The sequence below is a fragment of the Lytechinus pictus genome, chromosome 2 (genome assembly GCF_037042905.1).
Source record: "Lytechinus pictus isolate F3 Inbred chromosome 2, Lp3.0, whole genome shotgun sequence".
In the NCBI taxonomy this organism is placed as follows: domain Eukaryota; kingdom Metazoa; phylum Echinodermata; class Echinoidea; order Temnopleuroida; family Toxopneustidae; genus Lytechinus; species Lytechinus pictus.
Window position 1 is genome coordinate 34,589,336 of NC_087246.1, and position 22,518 is coordinate 34,611,853.

At 37.6% G+C, this 22,518-nt stretch overlaps 1 protein-coding gene across 1 annotated transcript in view; it reads right to left on the reverse strand.

Moving 5' to 3' along the window:
- Positions 1-14,490, reverse strand: part of LOC129254354 (adhesion G-protein coupled receptor D1-like) — a 43,781-nt gene extending 29,291 nt beyond the window's left edge. The window contains exons 1-8 of the mRNA XM_054892814.2: positions 14,258-14,490; positions 12,496-12,807; positions 11,756-11,967; positions 10,930-11,152; positions 9,858-10,106; positions 1,871-1,911; positions 1,137-1,277; positions 217-264 (exon numbers count right to left, since the gene is read on the reverse strand). Coding sequence (XP_054748789.2) covers positions 217-264; positions 1,137-1,277; positions 1,871-1,911; positions 9,858-10,106; positions 10,930-11,152; positions 11,756-11,967; positions 12,496-12,766 — 1,185 coding nt within the window. The 5' untranslated portion in view covers positions 12,767-12,807; positions 14,258-14,490. The remainder of the gene's footprint in view (positions 1-216; positions 265-1,136; positions 1,278-1,870; positions 1,912-9,857; positions 10,107-10,929; positions 11,153-11,755; positions 11,968-12,495; positions 12,808-14,257) is intronic.
- Positions 14,491-22,518: the final 8,028 nt, after the last annotated feature.

Genomic DNA, 22,518 nt, shown 5'->3' on the forward strand with positions numbered 1-22,518 from the left:
AAAAAGACCCGACATCGAGCTCGAATTTCGTGCTTTTTTTTTTGCTAATATGTCAGCAATTACACAATTTCCTCCATAATCCTTTGGCACATATATTTTTTTTCATTTATACAAACAGACACCCAAGTGGTATGGGATTCTATACGAATTCCTTTTGAAATCGTTACCACAAATGGCATTTATCTTTATATTATCTGTATATTGCTTAATACTTACCTTTTGTGCACCGAGATGAGCAATATAAGAGATGGTATCCAGAGAACTCTGGAAACAAGAAAAAAAAGATCGAAAGGCTGCTTGACACATGACAATTGTTGTTATTGAGAATTCATTTGCTACGCTTGAAATCGTTCACATCTGTATTATATTGGATGGCTCAGAATGGAATACCACAAATATTTCTAGAGTAAGGGAATGCTGCACAGATAGGAAAAACAAGTGCTATAATCACAGAGAATCGAACTGTTTTTGTTACCCCATGAAGAAAAGCCACCCGTGATAGCGCACATAATGTCTGACACCGGGAGCAAACTCTAAAATCGCACATCTTCCGAAACTAGCATTGGACTTGGGAGATTAGCGTTAAAATTGCACTTTCTTCTTCTTTCGTCATCTGGCATCGTGAGAGCTTTCTTAACCTATCCCTCCCCTTTTCTGCTACCATTTTTCTTACTTTTAGCATTTTTGCGCCCCATTAAAAATGGAGTCAGGGGCACGTGTCCCGTTGCTCCATGGAAATATGCGCTACTGCCGATGGGAGACTCTAAGATCAGGAATATTCATTAAGTGGCATAGTAATGTTTATGAATACATTAAAGGTCAAGTCCACCCCAGAAAAATGGTGTTTTGAATCATTATAGAAAAATTAAACAAGAATAACGCTGAAAATTTCATCAAAATCGGATGTAAAATAAGAAAACTAGGACATTTTAAAGTATCGCTTATTTTTAACAAAACAGTTATATGTACTTATCTGTGACATGCAAATGAGAGAGTCGATGATGTCCCCCACTCACTTTTTCTCTTTTTTTATTGTTTGAGGTTTGAAATTTTCAGTGATATGCTTTTTGGATTTTTCTTTTTTTAATCAAATCAACTTTTGTAGGCGTGGACTTGTCCTTTAATAGTTATCATACCTGAACGGCATCATATTTTTGCCTCATATCAGTGATGAGAGAGAAATCAGTCTTATTGGTGATCGTCAACAACGATTCTGCAACTTGAATCAAATCGCTTGAATCGATCTCTTCCTTGTCCTCTATATACTCTAAGACTTCCTGAATGAAAAAAATATTATATCTATATATTTCCATCCTTTAACTTTTTATGCAGAGGAAGTTCATATTGGGTTGTTGAATGAAGACAAAGTTTGATTTTTTATTTTGAAATAGTAATTATTTTGTGTAAGCAACTCTTATTTATTTTGGTCGGTACTACAGTTATTTCCAATACCGATTGCGACATATCGATATCAATTACATAACGTTAACTTCGGTTGAACTTATCTGTTCTTAACAATTATCGATATGATTAATAAAGTATACAAATCCTTCTTTTAAAAAGAAAGGTTCCCCTCTGAACCAATTTCCTCACCCTATCTCACCCCCACTATCCGCTTCCCAACAACCCCCTCTCTGAACCTTTCCCCATTCCATTTCTTTTAAAAGTAGTTGTCCCTAATTTTGTATTCTTTTCCATTAGTTGCACGTATCTGACTACCATCACAAAAGTAAAAACATTATAGTGATATGATAACCTAACTTTGATTGGCGCATATATTGTTTTTTTGAATGAGAGTGCCTTTAAAAACCAATCAACAACAACAAACAACTATCTGAAAGGTAGATTGCAACTATGAGTAGATTCTTACCATTGCTGTCACTTCTTCACATGGACAATTGTTTGATCTCTCTGCAATTATAAAAAAAAAACGATAAGATAAATATTTATATTATATTTGATGGCTCAGAATGGAATACCAGGAATATTCCAAGAGTTTGGGCAAATATTCCACGAATCGCAGATGAGTGGAATATTGGTCCTAACGATACTCTTCGGAATTTCGGTCATTCTAGGGATACGCTCTGACACTGCACAGGGAATTCATGAAGACCAAAATAAGCGTTTTTAATGTATGGCTAAAACGCTCTCTCTATATATAGATGATATAATTGCGGATATTTATAGTAAATTACACTATAGGCAGTATAAGTAAATATGTAGTTTCGAAATCGAATTCAGGTTCAGCTGCTGATTGAATAATTCCAATAATAATAATAATAGTAATGATACTACTACTAATAATAATGAAATTAATTTAGCGCTTTATACAAAGCTTCTAAGCGCTGCATACTTTTACCCCAGTTTAAGCACGGTTTCTCTTATCGGGCGCTCAGGCATTCAAGGAATTTCTTCTTAGCGGAGATTCCTTACTACACATGGGGAACATTTCATGCCGGGGTTTCATGATAGGATCAGACGTTTTATCCGACAAATCCCATTTCATTGGATTGTTACCATGGTAACAGTGCTTCTCGGATAACTCAAAATCAAGGAAAGATCTGTCAATGTGTCGGACAAAAATGTTGATGAAACGCTCCCCTTGGTGGAGAGTGGCAAATTTAGATAGGCGCCTTGCCAAAGGACGGGAGTGCTGCGTTGGGATTCGAACCCCGAACCTTGTGGTTGAAAGTCTGGAGACATATCCAATGAGAAACAATTCCTCTATAATGTCATCTATAATTCCTCTATATGTCAGAAAGGAATGAGCAGAACTTTATAAGCCAAGTGGTCTCTCATCATTAAGATATCTACAATTTTATGAGAAGGATCATACAGTTATCATCCCGGGTTATCATACTATAACAAATTTCTTTGACGGGCATGGTCTCCGCGTGTCGCATGACTCCGCTGGGCCACGAAATCTCGCAATCTAACGAACGTTTGAGCACTGGGTCGCACGCCAATGAGAACCTCAGTAAATCTGCACGGCAAGGCTCATTAGCATACGAGATGCGGTCTGACTGCTATGCGGTCTGCCCGCGATGTGTTCTCAGACATGGGGAGTTTTTGCACAACGGCGCAGAATAAATCCTACAACGCAGCAAATGCATAGAAAATGCACGTCAATCAGTTGTCGACCTGTAACTTGGGTCAGATATGACCCAGGTAACAAGCCAACGTTGGCTCCACGTTGGAAACTTGAAAGTCGTTGGACGTTGGAAAAACTTGATGGATTAACGTTGAATCGACGTTGGAAACTAGTTTGATGGAAAGATGATGGACAATCAACAATGACACGACGTTGGCAACGTTGGAAACTTGTTAGTTGGAGAGTTGTTGGACAGTCGACAATGTCACAACGTTGGAAACACGTTTGATTGGATAGTTGTTGAACAGCCAGCAAAGGCACAACGTTGGCAACGTTGGAAACTAGTTCGCTGGAAAGTTGTTGAACAACCGACACTGGCACAACGTTGACAAAGTTGGAAACTAGTTTGTTGGAGATTTGTTGGACGGTCGACAATGTCACATCGTTGGAAACACGTTTGATTGGATAGTTGTTGAACAGCCAGCAAAGGCACAACGTTGGCAACGTTGGAAACTAGTTCGCTGGAAAGTTGTTGAACAACCGACCATGGCACAACGTTGACAAAGTTGGAAACTAGTTGGTTGGAGATTTGTTGGACGGTCGACAATGGCACAGCGTTGGAGACTAGTAAGTTGGAGAGTTGTTGGACAGTCGACAATGTCACAACGTTGGAGACACGTTTGATTGGATAGTTGTTGACAGCCAGCAAAGGCACAACGTTGGCAACGTTGGAAACTAGTTCGCTGGAAAGTTGTTGAACAATCAACAATGACACGACGTTGGCAACGTTAGAAACTTGTTAGTTGGAGAGTTGTTGGACAGTCGACAATGGCACAACGATGGAAACTAGTAGGTTGGAGATTAGTTGGATAGTCGACGATGACACAAGGTTGGCAACGTTGGAAACTAGTTCGATGGAAAGTTGTTGAACAACCAACTATGGCACAACGTTGTCAAAGCTAGAAACTAGTTCGATGGAGATTTGTTGGATAGTCGACGATGGCACAACGTTGGAAACTGGTAGATTGGAGATTAGTTAGATAGTATACAATGACACAACGTTGATAAAGCTGGAAACTAGTTAGATGGGAGGTTGTTGAACAACTGACACTGGCACAACGTTGGAAACTGGTAGATTGGAGATCAGTAGGATAGTCGACGATGACACAACGTTGGCAACGTTGGAAAGTTGTTGAACAACAGACAATGGCACAACATTGGAAACTAGTGTGTTGGAGATTTGTTGGACACGGCCAACAACGTCACAACGTTGGAAACGCGTGTTTGATTGGATAGGTGTTGAACAGCCAACAAAGGCACAGCGTTGACTTCGTCGGAAACTAGTTCGATGGAGAGTTGCTGAACAACCGACAAAGGAACAACGTTGGAAACTATTTTCTTGGAGATTTGTTGGACAGTCGACAATGGCACAACGTTGACAAAGTTGGAAACTAGTTTGATGGAGAGTTGTTGAACAACGGACAATGGCACAACGTGGACAGCGTAATTGGAATAGTTTATTGGAGAGTTGTTGACAGTTAACATTGACACAATGTTGGAAACTATAGTTTGTTGGATATTTGTTTGACAGTCAACATAATATCCCGGCATAATATACACAGTGTTGAGAACGTTAGAAACTGGTTCATTGGAGAATTAATAATGATATACAAACGACTACTCGCATAATTTCCGATGGGGCCAAAGGGGGGGGGGGGGTCGATCAAGTAAGTTTGCTTGTCTATCCATGTCACCCTTGGTATCCCCAGCAATAAGGGGAAAAGAAATCGAGAGAAAAGGAAAATAATGGGAAGGGAAAGAGGAACTAAAACTAAGTCTAAGGGGAAAACAAAAATAAAGATGGGGTAGAATAGAGAGGCTGCATGCACCGGGGGATGCAAATGTGTCGATTAATGTAGAAAATAAAGGAGAAAAACAAGAAAAAAAATGTAGTTTAAGACCAGAATTTCCAGAAACGCCCTCGTCCTTTGCAGCTGGCTAGGCATTTCACAGTAAGTAATAGATATGTCATAGGCCTACCGTCACATAACTAGAAGAAATTGAAGAAGGAAATACAAGCATCAAATGTGCCTATTTAAAAATACCATACTATTCTGATGCGCAGAATTAGTCGCGACGTCGGACTCCTTCTGTTATGTGTGTGTAGTCTGCTTCCTTCAATTTTGAACTTGAAGAATCTGGCAGAATTTGGACCGGATAGTGGATATAGACAATTAAATTCCAGAATATCTAGTGATCTGGAACAGTACTTATAAGCTGCATATTTAGGACCTACAATCTACAGTGGAATTTTCTTTGCACTTGCAGATAATCGGTAACTGCAACCATTGATCCCCTCCGAAAGATCCCGGAGTCAGCTTCTGTGCGCGTACAGTCCGACGCTAGTATATTGATGTAAGTACCCGGGGGGCCACTTACATTGACGAGTGGATACCATGCGCGACCAAAAAAACACGTAAAAAGGATGTCTTTTTCAAGATAGGGCACGTTACGTACGTAACGTGATAAGGGTGTCAAAAACACAAAAATAATGAAAAAAGGGTATCTATTTCGCTAGGAAAGTTACGTGTTTAGGGTCAAATTTTCGGGAATGATAAAACAAAATTAAAATGTTTTATAAAGGATGTCCTTTTCCCCCAACACTACGTGTTTAGAGTCCGATTTGCACGAGGTGTGAAAGGTGGGGTCGTACTAAACCAAATGATGTGTATTGAAAGGTAAAACCAACGACCGAAGGACCCGTGACGTAAATATTCATGTGCTTGTTTAGGGGTTCATTTCAGGGAATACTTGCCAAGAGTATCGTTTTGTTTCCAATACTTGTTAAGGGTAGGGTTTCAGACGCCAATACGTGTTAAGGGGTGCATTTTCAGAATATGGAAAATACGTGTTTAGGGTGCTTTTCGAGACCCCATGGTCGCGCATGGTATCCATTCGTCAATGGAAGTGGCCTCCCCCGGGTGTAAGTAGTAGTAAAGTAGTACTAACACCAGTCACTGCACAGTATAACATACTAACTAACCTCGTAATTAGCTTGTGTGAGTGACTAATACTAACCTCGCAATACGTGTGAGTGGGAACGAGTATGCGATACCAAGGGCAAGGCAACAGTCATTGGATGATTTTCAAGTACAGTGTTGAAATCTGGTGTTGGTGTTTGTAAAATTCGCGCATGCGCCCTACACCCTCGGTACCGGTCTCGAACGGCCATTTTGCTATGAATTCTGAAAGAAGGAGAGCTACCGCGACAGAACTTTTCGTTTTTTGAGGTTCCAGTCTGTGCCTCGATGTCAGGAAGCTGCCACTCGTTAGACCTTCATCCATATAATCGTGGTAAGTGCTGAATTTCTGTTTAAACTATTTATTCGGATAATTATTTAGACCATACTTCACGCTACTACCGTGGGTATGGTGAATTACACGGTAAGCCCCTGGGCTCCGGCCTGCTGAGAGGGCCGGAGCTCCCTGGGTTAGTGTTGGTGTTGTGACAACACCGTACTTGAATCAGGCTGGTGTTGAGATTGACCTCGGAAAATATGGTGTATTTCCGGCAGTTTGTGTTGAAGGCTGGTGTTGATTGTCATCTGCTGAACCCAACACTGCACTGTGGCTGCATGGTGTTGATGATCTACAAGCAATTTCCCCATTCAGCAACACCGACCCCCAGGGATTGGGAGAATCGTGATTTAAAGTTCAGTGTTGGTGTTGATGAACTGTAGCTCACGAACAGGGGGCAAACACGACGAACCATCTCCGTAAAATTATCTTTTACATTTAAGATGAGAGCAAATCATTAGAGTTTTAATACATTTCAATGAAAAATAATATTACGCTTGGTGTTGGAGCTCAGTTCAGCAGCCCTTTCACGCTCTCAACACCGTACACCGTACTTGAAATCACCCAATGACTTGCTACCTGGCATTCCTGCCTTATTTATTATACGCTGCCTTGTATTGACCTGGTCGGTCCTGCCTGGCCTAGCCTGGACCGAGTGTTTTCCAACTGCAGTCAAACCTGTAGTTGCTATGTGAGGCATGCTACACTTGACGCTGAAATATCATTTAATAGTTATGGCACGAGCGAGACTAGGCCATTGCCATACATATTGAGATATCAGTTGACTTCTATCTTAATCAAAAAGAGGCACTCTTTAGTTACAGTAGGTAGTAGCTACGTTACTCTGAGTGAGGCCAAGTTACGCGACCTCCTTTTTAGATTTTGTAAATACTGAGAGACTGCAATTACACATGTGAGTTTTTGTGATGATTACTGACGTTGCAATTGGCATTGCATACCGAGTCATTAAACAATTGTAGACAGAAACAGAGATTGCAACTCACAAGAAAATGTAATACATCTTAATTCTTATTACATATGCATATGTTTTTTTGGTATTAGTCTTGTTTGAGAAAAAGAGGATGTCAAAAAAGTTTGAATGCTACAAAGGCCTCAATAAATATCACACGTAATTCTCTTGATTCCTCTTAATTATGTGAAGAGACTTGTAACAGAAAGAATGAAAAGAAATGAATAGCTGTAATAATAGTTGTAATGTTTTTTGATAGAATCATGAACAGGTGACAGATGATGATGGCACAGTGTTGAAAACTGTTTGATGGAGATGGCGCATCGTTGGATTTGTTTAAAATTAGACCAACAAAGAATCAACGTTACAACAACATTTAACCGATATTAGACAAACATTGAATCAACGTTTACGCCAACGTTGGACTAACATTGGACTAAAGTTTAATCAACTTTCCATCAACATTGGACCAACATTATACCAACGTTGGATCAACGTCACCCAACGTTGGACCAACATTGGACCAACGCCGCCATACCTGCCTCACCTGTACAATGATTATGCACTCATGAATATTCATTACATCAGTAAATGACCAAAATTTTAGGTAATATTGCGATAATAATTAGAGTATTTATGTTTATTCAATATTTCCACCATGAAAAGTTTCAGAAAAGTATGTGGCTCCATTACCATATCATTTATAATCAAAACATATTATTCTAAGTGAAATATTCAAGGTTAAGTGTGGAAAATTATATTAACTGTATTCTGCCGAGTATAGCAAAGTTGCTCTATATATAGGAGTCAATGACAGGATACAGTGGATAGGTGTAGGATGATAGGAATAGGATATAGGATTAGGATGTAGGATTTTAGGATAGGATAAGACATGATGATGAAGATTAGAGTGTAGAGTTGTAATGGTGGACTTCACCTTGAAACCAATTAATGTTTTGTTAATTACTGCCATACGTTGGAATAACGTTGGAGCAATGTTGGAGCAACGTAGTGACAACGTTGTAACAATGTTGGAGCAATGTTGCCAGACAACGTTGGAGCATTGTTGCTGGACAGCGTTGAACCAACGTTGTAAACATAGCTAGTTGGACTGACGATGTATGCAAGTGCATGTCCATCGCTGCTTCAACGTTGCCCATCAACGTTGCAGCAACGCTGTTATTGATGACTCAGCCGACATTATACCAACGTTGGAGCATTGATGGTGGACAACGTTGAACTGATGTTGGAAATGTTGTTGGTCTGACGATGTATGGACGTGCACTTCTATCGATGATGCAACGTTGCTTACCAACGTTGTAGCAATGTTGTATTTGACTATTTAGCCAACATTGGATCAACGTTGCCAGACAACGTTGAAACATTGTTGCTGGACAACGTTGAACTGACGTTGGAAATGTTGTTGGTCTGACGATGTATGCGCGTGCACTTCTATCGATGATGCAACGTTGGCCTGCCAACGTTGAGGCAACGTTGGGAAAAAAATTCCCAACGTTGATCCAACGTTGGTCCAACGCTGTATTGTTACCTGGGGAACTTACTACCCCCCCCCAAAAAAAAAATGCACGCAAAAATGGAATTGGGATTATAGTTAACCAACAGTTGGTTAGCTCATCCCTACTGGAAATAGACGGCGTCACACAGTGTGATCACAATGTGTTCACATAGTATAGGACTTTGTGAAAATATGATCACACTGTTAAAATGCTCAAATTACACAGTGTGAAGATATTTACACACTGAGAACATCTCGACAATTTGACAGTTCACAGCGTGTTCACATGGTCGACTGTGTGATCGTGATACACTTTTGAAATGTGAAATATAACAGTGTGAAGGTGATTTCACACTGCGATCCACACTGTGAACACACTGTAGCACACTGTCTGTCAGTGGGACAAGTAACCAACTTTTTGGGATGGTTGCTGACCAAAAGCCTGTTGTACGGCGAGCCGTGATTATTTGTTACGATTTCGAATAGCAAAATGACTTCTACTTCTTCTGAAATTCGAAGTAATCACTCGACGAAGAAATAGGGTATGCCTCTTTTTCGTCAGAAGAAAATATATTTACTTTCGACGTTATTCATCTCATGTGAATGCAGGGAATGTGTTACTACTTTTTGTAACCATGGTAACGGATCCTAGCTCTGCAGAAGGAATTGCAGTGAAACGACTTGAAAGAAAATCTTGATTTTCAATCAGAAAGTGCATTTGGTATTTGCGTCGATTTCATTGGAATTCCAACTCCTCCTATAGCAGGCCCCAGGTATGGATATTAGTACATACGAAAACTGGGAGCGGGGGTGTAAGAAAATTTAATCAGTATTATCATCACTATCACCATCACTTTTATCATCAAGAGCAGTGGCAGTATATCATCACCATACGAGTATTATGCAAAGACGTTTTCTTTTACCCCTTTTCGGTACGGCCCAAAGCGGGATTCCCGTGAAGGTTTCTGGGATATCAGTTGGCTGGTGATACAATGACTTCACCTCGTTCTCATCAAGCGGCCTTCGCCATAGTCCCACCTCGTCCAAACCAACGTCAGTTCCTAGTTGTGCAACAAGGTTAAGACGTCCTTCCACCGAGGACAGACAATCTTGAAGGGGGTTGCAATCAAATACTTCGGGTTCCCCGTTGATGTATAACTCACAGGTCATGTCTAAGTGCGAAAATTATAAACAAAAATGACGAAAATATGAGGCAATCATCGTTGATCGTGACAATGGACTACAGCAAGATGAACAATAATGTGTAATAGTAATGATATTAATAATAATAATAAAAGAAACAATAATAATAAAAACAAAAGTAACCTATTCCAGATACCACAAATACTGCCCTAAGATTGGAAGCAAGAGATCATGTGATGTCTGTACATTTGCCCATCAAACATAATGATGATGTTCTGAGTTGACAAAATGATATTGGCCTTATAATTCTCTAGAGTATGCGAATTACAGTGTGCTACACTATGTGCTATCTTTAGTGAGAGTATTTCACTCAGCACTACCTTTGGTAAAATAGTGTTATAATTGGTAATTTAAGTGTGTTATCCTGTTTCTATCTTAGATAAAAAATAACTTTCTGAACATTTTATGAAATTTGTGGTTTTTCCGTGTGTATATATAAAGGAACTGTTGATGCGGGCTAGCGCAATGATCGTCTTCCAACGGCGTGTGTGCTAAATAGAATAACACCATTATTAATGTTATTATTATCAGTAGTTGTAGTAGTAGTAGTAGTAGTAATAGTAGTAGTAGTAGTAATAGTAGTAGAAGTAGTAGTAATAGTAGTATTAGTAGAAGTACTTAGTAGTATCAAAAGTACTATTTTATATAATCTCAGGTTTTATAAAAAATCAAGATAGATACATAGATTCATGAAACTTTAATTCACTATTAATCTATTAAATATCAAATTAATATTGCTTCAGTTATAGATTATTGATAAAGCTTAATTCTTAATGAAAAGGAAGGCCTTGCTTGATCGATGGATGTTGAGGGCCACGTGGTTCCAGACTAGATCCCTACATCGGCACCCAGGACAGGGCGTGGTCTCGTAGGGTGTTGATGTGAAGGTTCTGGAGTAGAGCAACTCCGAAGAATATTCAGGTATGTCGTCCATTGCCCAGTCCACGGTTGACATCGTTATCTGTCCGTCATCGTTGACGTCGTCATATTTCATACGAATTCGCGACACGGCTTCCTATATGTGTACACGTAGTAATAAAAACAATAAAAAAGTGACAGGGTAAACAATACTATTTATATTGACTAAAACGTAGAAACTGGTTGCAAACAGATTTTTAGTTTCACATGAATGTATAGTGTTTTATTCTTGGATGTCACCTTACAAGTCCAGGTCGGGTTGGAAAGCCTGTGGGCTACAGTACCTTGTTTTACTTTTCCCCTTCCCAGGCAACCTTGACTTGTACTGTATTTGTTTCTTCTCATGTGTTTACCTTGTAACTTCATTTTGTTCAAATGCCGAATGATAGTAATAATAATAATAATACAATTAAACAAAGAGAGGGGTAATATTTGCATGCCGAATAAACTCCGATCTGAAAGCTATACGTCTCGTAACAATCTCCTCATTTTATATATATATTAATGAGGGTGGTTGAGGGTGGAAACGGTGTTGGTTGTCTTGAAGGTGTGTTTCAAGTATATGCAATGAGAAATTTGCGACGAAAATTTAATGAAATCCTTGGTCGTTTGGATATCTGGGAGGTGTAATGGCATTTGTCATTCATTCATTATTCTGCGGGTCTCTGGGCTATACTCGACTGCACTTTAAGTTACTTGCCAGTTTAAAGCATTTCTGCAATCCATTAGTTATCGATATGGTTATAGCTGGCTTTGTACAGGGCGGCAATGTAAACCAATAGGCAAGGGCAAACCCATCCGGGCATTGGTCGTCGACGCAGAAAAGGTTTAAACCATGTGTCTTGCTCTCGATCCCAGGAAACGTTATCTCTTGTGTTCCAGAGATAGCAAGTAGAGCACCATTAACTGGGCCTGCAAAAATAATGGAAAGTTATAGGAGATCGCGGAGTTTTCATTACACTGATTTAATACATTTCAAATTTCAAATACATACATTTGATTTTACATCAAGTGGTTCTGTATTTCGCACAAAGTATGCATAAAAAGGGCATATTAAAACATTAGACTTGCAATGGGTACTACGCTATTATATCTCTGGCCTCTTTCATTTTATATATCGTAGTATCCACTTAGTATAATTGATAACATAGGCAGGTGTTACAGGCAGTTTCTCCATTCAGACGAGTTTCATTTCACCTTTTTTCAATAAAAAAAAGATAATCCTTCATGATCTAACCTTTTTGACACCAACGGAAGCTTTGTTTCGAGCATTTTGTAACTAGGACAAAATGTAACTTTAACATTCCGAAATTAAGTATCTTAGATTGGAATATGCCCCCCCCAAAAAAAATAAAAAATAAATAATAATAATAAATAACAATAATAATGAATAAGTAAGTAAACAAATAAAATCCACATCAGTCTTTGCACATAATATACCTCGCTCATCCTGGAACATGTCACAATTGTGCAAAGTGATGTCATCCAAGCTATGCGAGAAAAAACTCCCGTAAAGTGTGCAGGTGGCCACTGCTGATACACTTCTTCTGTGTTCACGGGAGTGTCCCGTGTGATTCATCGGAATGTGTGGAGGAGAGGCTGTAGTCGTAGTGGTTGTCATGCTACCAAGGTGCCCACCGGTAGAACGCGAAGACAGGGGTTCATCTGGAGTTCTTTCCTCCCTAGGAATGTTGGGCAAAACCATTTCCATGGACCAGTGGTCAAAAGATGTAACACTTGCGATTGAGTTGACTGGGAGTATATTGTTCAGTGAAAACAAATCAATAAAAAAAAATCGTAAATTTCAATGATGCCATGAGGTAGATGAATATTTGAAGAAAAAAAAATCATGATCAGAGAGCGAATATGCCATGTTAAAGATAATAGAACTTGTGAATATTGATTAAAAATAGTGAATAACACTTTATTTTCTAGAGGCAAGACCTTTGTGCAATTTTTGTATTCATAATATTTTATGCACGTAGTATTTCTCTCTGAAATTTCCGTAAAAATAACGACATTAAAACGTACTTAGTCGAAGATAAGTAATTATCGATTTAGAACCAAGAATTATAATTTCTTCATCTGTGTGTGTGTATAAATATATATATATATATATATATATATATATATATATATATATACTCCCATACACACACACCAATCTTATTCTCTGCGATCTTTCTTTCTTCAAGACATTTTTTCACATTCAACAATATTTTGTCGAAATACACATAACATGTACATGCATCTATAATTGTGTAAAATATTCTGATGATCATGAAATACATTTTTACACATTGCGCTCTCCTGCCAGTAAGATATCTTTGCATAATTAAAAGAAATTTCCTGCCACAGTTTAGGGGACCCTCTTATCAGGCCATTGCATTCGAATTGTTGGTGTTTCTATAAAAAAGAAAGAACTTCATTATACTCTTATTCAATTTTTCATCCAGGGCCCCGTCGCATAAAATTTACCATTACTGTAACTTGAATGGAATCCTTGATTTTGATTGGCTGCTGATCAGTGTTAACATGGTAGTTACCATTTGAGGGCAAATTTATACCATAATAGTAACTTTTTATGCAACGGGCCCAGATTTTAAATGATAAATAGAAACCACGTCAGATACGTAAGCTTTTAGTCTTCGAATCTCTTCTCGTGGAGAACTGTGTCTCTTTCCTTGGAGTGAACATATACTGTAGTTGTTTTTTCAAAATTCGATTCATTTGCTCGAATCGTTGCCAGTGAAATCATTTAACAAATATATAAATCATGATAATGATAACTATCAATATTGCAATTACTTAGCATGACGATTAAATATAAGTATTGATGCAACACTTTGTCAGGTGATACAGCAATAAAATTATTGACAGCATGACAGAAGGAACACAGTCATTATGCAAATGGTGATGATAAAACGCAATTCTAAAAATTTAAATTTTAGTAAAATAGATCGCCTAAGATGTTTTCTTTGAACTTATACTGCAGCATAGAAAAAACGATTGAATTCTTACTTTAATATAATAAAAACAGTCAATGGGGTCAACGGGATATGTTCAACACATTACGTCACTTTTCATTGAGATGTATACCCACTTTAAAATGGAAATGTATATATCAATAAAAAAAAATATCCAATATATTTCCCAAAAGAGAGAGAGAAAAAAATATATATATAATAGTCAGTGTACGTACATGGTCTACAGACAAGGCCGACCGCCAGCTCATCGGAGGTTGATAGAAACCCTGCAGGCTCATCGGAGGTTGATAGAAACCCTGCAGGCTCTATTTCCAGCTGTTCGCAGTTCCACCAGGCATGCTCTTCGTCATGACATGATATTTCTCTATTAGTGGCTAGGACGTCGAAGTTTGAATAAATTTGCAGATAGATGCTCTTTTTGATGATGTGAACAGCATCAGCGAACCCCATTCTCCTGTTATTATCAAGCATTGACAAGAGCGTCAAAAAGTTTCATAGTTTGTTTTCTTGGTTGCTTCGTTGTTGTTTTTTGCTTCCTTTGTTATTTTTATTCAATTTTTATTGAATTATTTTTTATTCATTTATTTATCTATTCTATCTAATTTTTTTTTTTTTGGGGGGATACGATTTGTTTCCGTAACTTTTTCGATCTATATTTATTGTAAATATGTTTAGTCGATTTGACATTCGACAAAATGACTGCCAGATGCCATCTTGAAAACTTAACTTTTGAATCCCTTGGTAGGGTGTTTTGGGGTGTGTAGGGTTCATTTCTATTATCATTTTTTGCAATATTAGTTCGTATTCAGCTCAAATCCAAGATGGCCGCCAGACGTACGCCATCTTGAAAAATTAACTTTTGAACCCTTTGCCCCAGAATCATTAATTATACCTCTTTTCATGGGTTATTCGGTATGTTGGTTCCATTTCTGTTATTATTTTTGCAATAAAGGATCATCTTCAGATTAAATCCAAGATGGCCGCCAAACGCCATCTTGAACAATTTACTTTCCGAGACTTATGTGTAGGAGCTCATGTGAGGGGATTTCAGTAAGAATAATTATAGTTGCCAGATTTCGGCATTAACCGCTTATATTTGAATGAAACCTATAAAGGTCTGATGGGCTATGGTCCATTTCCGGTGTTCTTATCAATGTTTTACGTTCTTATGTCCATCCATACTTGTTTACTGAAGAAACATATAATCTATTTTTGTTGAATTGTCTTTGAGTAATAAAAAGTCAGTGATTGGTTGTGTATACAGAGCACCAAATAACGATAGTACATCCTTTTGTGAAAACCTTGAGTTGCAGCTTCAGACTCTTAGCAGAGAAAATAAAGATGTCTATATTATTGGTGATTTTAACATTAATCTGCTAAATTATAATTCTGATGCTAAGGTCAAAGAATTTGCTGACTTGATGAATTATTTTGGTTTATTTTCTCTTATATCAAAGCCCACTCGAATCTCACGAAATGCAGCAACTCTGATAGACAATATTTTCACCAACTGTATCCATAATGATTTCGATGCTGGTATCTTGTGCTCAGATACATCAGATCATTTGCCAATTTTTGTGTTAATAAGGGTGATTTTGTTGATGACAGATCAAACAACCAAGCCTCATTTAAACGATTAATCACAGACCAAAGGATTTTGACCTTTCAACAAAATCTACTGCAAACTGATTGGCAGGATCGTACCTGCTAGATAATCCTGATGAGTCCTATGAATATTTTATTCGTATATTCACTGATTTGTATGATCAATGTTTCCCTCTCGTCAAAGTGACAAGAAGAAAAGCAAGAACCCTTGGGTTACTAGTGGTTTACTAAAATCAATCAATCGCAAACATAATCTATATTCGAAATATGTCAAAATGCCAAATTATTCAAATAAAACAAAATATGTTAGATATAAAAATGTTCTTGTTAGGACGCTTCGCTTAGCAAAACAGGTATTTTATGACTACCTTCTCTTCTCTGTTTCTTGAACCAACTTCTGTCACTGAAATCATTAATTTTGTTTCATCACTTAAGTCATCAAAGTCAAGCGGTTCTGATGATATTGCCCCTAGGGTTGTTAAGGAATGTATTCATTATTTTGTTGAACCATTGTGTGTTATTTTTAATAATTCTTTGTCACATGGGATAGTCCAGTCGAAGTTTAAGGTGGCTAAGGTTGTTCCTGTTTTCAAAAAAGATGACAAGAAGAATATTGTTAATTACAGACCTATAGCTCTTTTGCCAATATTTTCTAAGCTCTTGGAGAAGATTGTTTACAAGCGATTGAACGGGTTTTTGTTGGAAAGAAACATTTTGATCCCTCAGCAACATGGTTTCCGAAAACACTTCTCTACTAGCATGGGTGTTTTCAATTTATTAAATACTATTATAAAATTGACACGATTGACCATGTCATCCTTCTTAGTAAACTTGAGCACTATGGAGTACGCGGAGTAGCATTGGCTTGGTTCCAAAGCTATTTACAAGATCGTACACAATATGTCATGGTTGATGGTGTTAAATCGCAATCTGGTAATATTCACTATGGCGTGCCCCAGGGTTCGGTACTTGGTACTTTGTTATTTTTAATCTATGTCAATGATATCATTAACTCATCAAATGTGTTTTTGTATTCTCTGTTTGCTGATGACACAAGTCTACTATTGTCTGATAGAAACGTTGCTACTCTTATTCAGTTCAGTGCAAATGTAGAAATTAAAAAGTTACTTGCATGGTTCTGTTGTAATAGACTTTTGCTAAATGTTAAGAAAACTAAATGTATTATTTTTCGATCACGAGGCAAAATTATTCCAGACGTTGTCAATATTCTTGATGTTGGGGGCCACAATGTTGCTCGTAGTGAGCATATTCAATTTCTAGGAGTAATTATTCATGAGCATTTGACTTGGTTAAGGTGTGTTTTACCTGGGTCTATTCTAAGAATCTTATACACCAGCATTGTGTTTCCCTATCTGACTTACTGCAATGTTGCATGGGGTAATACTTTTAAGACTTACATTGACAAACTAAAAGTTTTACAAAAGAAAATCATAAAGCTCATCACCAATTCGACTTTCAGACACCCTAGTAAACCTTTATTCCTTCAGCTAAAATTGCTCCCTTTTGACGAGTTAGTTGCATTTAATTGTCTGATTTTCATGTTTAATCTTCATTTTTCCCCCAAATTTGCCAACTAAAAGATTTATTTCCCCATAACTCTCAGATACACAATTACAATACACGTCAACATAACTTTATCCACCGACCTTATGTAAGAACTAATGTATCCTTAAATTCTTTCATAACAACCTGTATCACGGAGTGGAACAGGTTACCTTCTGATATTAGGAACTGTACAACTCTTTATCGGTTTAAAGTGCAATGTAAAAAATACCTCTTTGACAATCTATTATCTTAGTTAATTTAGAAAGTTTTTCTTCCATAGAGTCTATTATGTTTTACATGTATCTCGTAGTTGGCCACCCTAGTCATGTGTGTGTGTGTGTGTGTGTGTGTGTGCGGGTGTGTGTGAGAGTGTGTTTGTGTTTATGTTGACACTTCTTTAATGTACATTTTGTACATATTTTCAGTCGATATATCTGTTTATTATGTATTCTCCTTTGTCACTTTATACATTTAGATCTACATCTTATTTAGAGGTATAGGGCCCCACTCACAAGCTGTGCTTCTTCGGGGTCCTAGAAAACCTTTCATATTGTATCATGTATTTTTTTGTACCATCTGATCATTGATATGTACTCATAATATGTCTGGTTTTTTGAATAAATGGAACTTGAACTAATTATTGCTTGAATTAAAAGTCGTTTTCTCCATATTTTTCAAAACATCAAAGTGTCCAATAATAGGTAGGCATCCATTCGTCTCGAGAGACTATGTGTAGCGCTAGATCTTACATTTTCGAGAGTGCATGGCTGGAAAGCCCCACTCTAGCATGTCTAGAGTGGCAGTCTCTGGCACAGGTTCAGGTTTTGAGACAGGTTCAGATAGAGATGCTGCCCTCGCCTTCCTTCTAGCTATTCTGGTTAGTTTCTGCCGTATTGACACCTACACTAACAGTTGTCCATAGCTATATACTATCACCTACACCTTCCCAAGTTTTTATTTCTATGGCGGCAGGTTTCATGTCACGTTTGCAACTGTCTTTGTAACGGATGTGTGGTCTCACCATGGAGCTATTAACAATGGGACGAGACCCATCACCCTGCTCACCTGACATCTTGTCTTCATGGGATAAGCCCATGATCCACGCGGCGAACATGCCCCAACCACTAATCTGTGGCGCCTTTGACTAAGGACCGAGAATGAGCTGGGAATGCCAGCACGCTGAATGACCGCTGTATTTGTCAATCTGTCCTGTCATTGTGCAGGATTCGTCTGCGACAGGTGATAGAAAAGATGTTTAGATGCTTTAACTGGCTGACGTTGTCCAGGACTGTCTTCCATACAGGATGAGCGACGCTGAGGACACGTTCAAGGGCCGGAAAACGCACAGCTTGGTATTGTGGGTCAGCTGGCTGTTGCTCCCAATAAAAGGGAGCTGGAGACAGATGGTCGAACCAATGTAGGTGAAAGGAGTCCATCACCTTCAGACGAGTGCTGTTGGTAGAGATATAGCTGTTGGAGAGTCAGTGCTTTGAGTCAGAATTTCTTCTGATTCTTCTTCAGGCTGATGTTTAATCCAAACTCCTGCATGCACAAGACAGGCACCTGACTAGGTCTTGCTGCCCCTCTTCTCGGAGAGAGGCAAGGGGGCCGGCGTCGGTGTACATCTCATGCACGAATGGGAACCTTGAAGAGTTTCCAAACTACTCTGGTAAGGTATACAGTGCGTCTCACAAAAAAAATATACACTTTTGAAATGACCGCCAAATAAAAAATATGTCACTTTGGGGGAAGAGACTTATATATGAAGAGCTCACTTGCAAAAGGGGTTAGGTCCATTTTTCATCATATTTGATTTGTTTTTGTCTGAATGTATAGATTTTTAGTAGCTCTATAAGATGATACCAAAGAAAATTTGAAATTCCCATTAAAAAATGAACTCAAATGGCAAAGAAAAATCACTTTTTTTCAAAAGGGATTAGGTCCATTTCAGTTTGGTTGCAAAAGGGGTTAGGACCACACAATTTTTTTTTTGAAAAAGAATATTTTTTTAAAATATGAAGACAGGTAGATTTCTTTTATACCAAATTTTATGTTCTCATGTTAGAGTATCATGAAAATTTAATTTCGCATAAGAATATTACAATATGGGAGAATTAAAAAAAAATTATTTTCTTGGAGTGGACCTGACCCCTTTTGCAACCAAACTCTTCTGCAGAGCTCATTTGTAAAAAGGGGTTAGGTCCATTTTTCATAAATTTTATTGTTTTCTGTCTCAAAACCTCTGATGATACCAAAGAAAATTTTCAATTCAAATGAAAACGTGAATAAAAGTGGCAAAGAAAAATCACTTTTTTAATCAAAAGAGATTGGATTCATTTCAGTTTGCTTGCAAAAGGGGTTAGGTCCACAATGATATTTTTTTTTTAATATATAGAAAAAAATTGAAGACAGGTATATTTCTTTTATACCCAATTCTATGTTCATATGATAGGGTAGTACATCATGACAATTTAGTTTCTCATAAGAATATTGCAATAAGTGAGAATAAAAACGTGGTTTTTCTCGGAATGGTCCAAAGTTGACCTAACCCCTTTTGCAACTAAACTCTTCATAATTACATGGAAAGCCAATAAACTCAACTTTCATATGACACCAAAATGTTGGAAAAAATATTCATGTTTGAGTGAGCAATACCCACTTAAACAAAGGGTATGATAATTAGGCTGGGCAGGAATTACACTCCCAATTTCTTTCAGTTTTTGAGAAGCGAGTCCCTTGGAACTTGCAAAGTTGAGGGTGTTGTGATAAATTAATGATCACTCATGACCTATTAATTTGAAATTTAATGCATGAGTGAACATGAATTGCAATTTTTAGTACAGCATTTTAACTTTATCATGGGGATCTCAGCAATGTGTTCATGGGACTCAGGAGAATATGGGTGAGGTAGGACTCGAGTGGGTGAAGTAGGTTGATGGGATAAGGGTCAACCGGTCAAGAGAACTTTTAGCCTTCTTCCTACAGATTTCCCCCTCCCCCGCCCTCCTGTTGAGACCGAGACTGGTTGCTATTACATGTATGCATGAAGTCCAGAGCGGACTGTCAACTCAATAATGAATGCTGAATTTTTGGTTGTCAACTTTTACCTATCAATCATTTAATCAACAATTTATCAGTGAATCAACTCAATCAAAGTGATCAATCAAAAATTCAGATTTCTTTCAATAAATTATCAATAAAACATTTTCTTTTTTTAATGAATTATTTCATAAATCATAATCAGTCATATTCTTAGTAATCATTCAACAACAACAAAAACTTACCAATCACCCACTGGGGAATTGGCAGTTAAGTTTTGAATACAGGAGAAAGAGAGAGAGAGGGAGAGAGGGGGATGGAGGGGTGGGTTGACTTGTAATTTGTAAAAGAACACAAAGAAGAATGACATTTTAATTAAGTCTTACCCCATCTCGCCCCCTTGCATGCAAAAGGTACCATCATATTACTCTGACTCTCACGAACACACAGCTAGGGTCCGCATAATAAACTTGAAATGTTACACTAAAATAACAATTCCTGTTCACTCATGCATAAAATTTCAATTCATTAACTCATGACACTCGCTTACGGAACCAAAACGGATCTTAACTGAACACTAATTTAGCACAACACCCTTACCTTTGCAAGTCCCAAAGGACTCACCTCTCAAAAAACTGGAATGCAATATCCTGCCCACCCAAGCAAAGCCTAGTCTCTCAGGAGGGGAGAAAGGGGGGGGGGGGCTAAATGTTCTTTTGACCCTTGTTCCATCAACCATCTTCACTCACTTCACCCCTATTCTCCTGACTCCCATGAGTACACTGCTGAGATTCACATGAAAAAGAAAAATGCTGCACTAAAAATTGCAAATCATGTTCACTCATGCATTAAATTTCAATTCATGAATTTTGACCAAAAAATCATTCATTTATCACAACACCCTCAACTTTGCAAGTTCCAAGGGACTCGCCTCTCAAAAACTGAAAGATATTGATGTCTAATTCCTGCCCAGCCTAATTTTCATACCCTCTGTGTAAGTGGGTTGTGCTCACTCAAGCGTGAATAATTTTCCAAATTTGTGGTGTCATTTGAAAGTTGTCTCTATTGGCTTTCCATGTTATATCGGTCTTTTCCCAAAAGGTGACATATTTTTTGTTTGGCAGCCATTTCAAAAGTGTATAGTTTTTTTTTTTGAGACGCACTGTAGATGCCTACTGTGCAATCGCCAAATACACAGTGGAGAAACGAAGATCCTAAAGAGCGTCAGGTCAAGAACGCAGCCTTTAATGCTTGAGCATTTTTCGCAAATTGGCAAAATCTAATATGGCCGCCAAACGATGCAAATTACCCATGAAATCATAAAACTGCCAGCAGATTGGCTATAAAATGCATGTAATTGTGTTGCAGGAGTGAAATACTCTCTGAAAAAACGATTTTTGAAAAAATATTATTTTCTTGATATTCAAATGTCCGCCATAGACCGCTGTATTCAACATTATGTACAATATGAATGGAGGGAAATAATTTTCATAAAAGTGAGCACTAAATGCAAGTAATTGTGATTTTTTTTGTGAACTAATGGATGAAAACACGATTGCTAACGAAATGTATCACTTGTTATGTGATGTATGTAATAAATGAAACATTTTAGTATTCAAAAAGCCACCAAACTCCCTGACAGTATTATGTATACTGTTAATGCGGACAAAAGAAAATCACAAGAGTGAGTACTAAAATGCATGTTATTAAGATAAGCGAGTTTAACTGAATATAATATTTAAGTTGCAATTTATGTGATAAATGCTGTATTTTGAAATTCAAAATGGCCGCCATAGGCCCATTATACATTATGTAAATTGCGAATGGAGAAACTAATTTTCACAAGAATAAGTACATAAAATGCATGTAATTGTGATAAACGAGTAAAATATTGTCTGAAAACATGTTTTCTAGCTAAAAATATAATTTCTCTTGTCATGCATGAGATAAATGCTGTATTGTTAAATTCAAATGGGCCCATATAGGTATTAATAATTATTATCTATATACAATGTAAATGGGGACATGTAATTTTGTAAGAATTTGGATTTGCTTGACTATGAAATCCATATAATCCTTTTGTATGAGTAAAATATTATTTGAAAGCATGATTTTTATGAAATATAAAATTTCTTCCGCCATGTAAGTTATAAATACTGTATTTTGACATTCAAAATTTCCGCTAGAAGCCTTAACTAAATTATGTTACATGCGTTTAGGGAAACTTATTTCCAGTGGGAATCATAAAATATGCATGTTGCTGAGA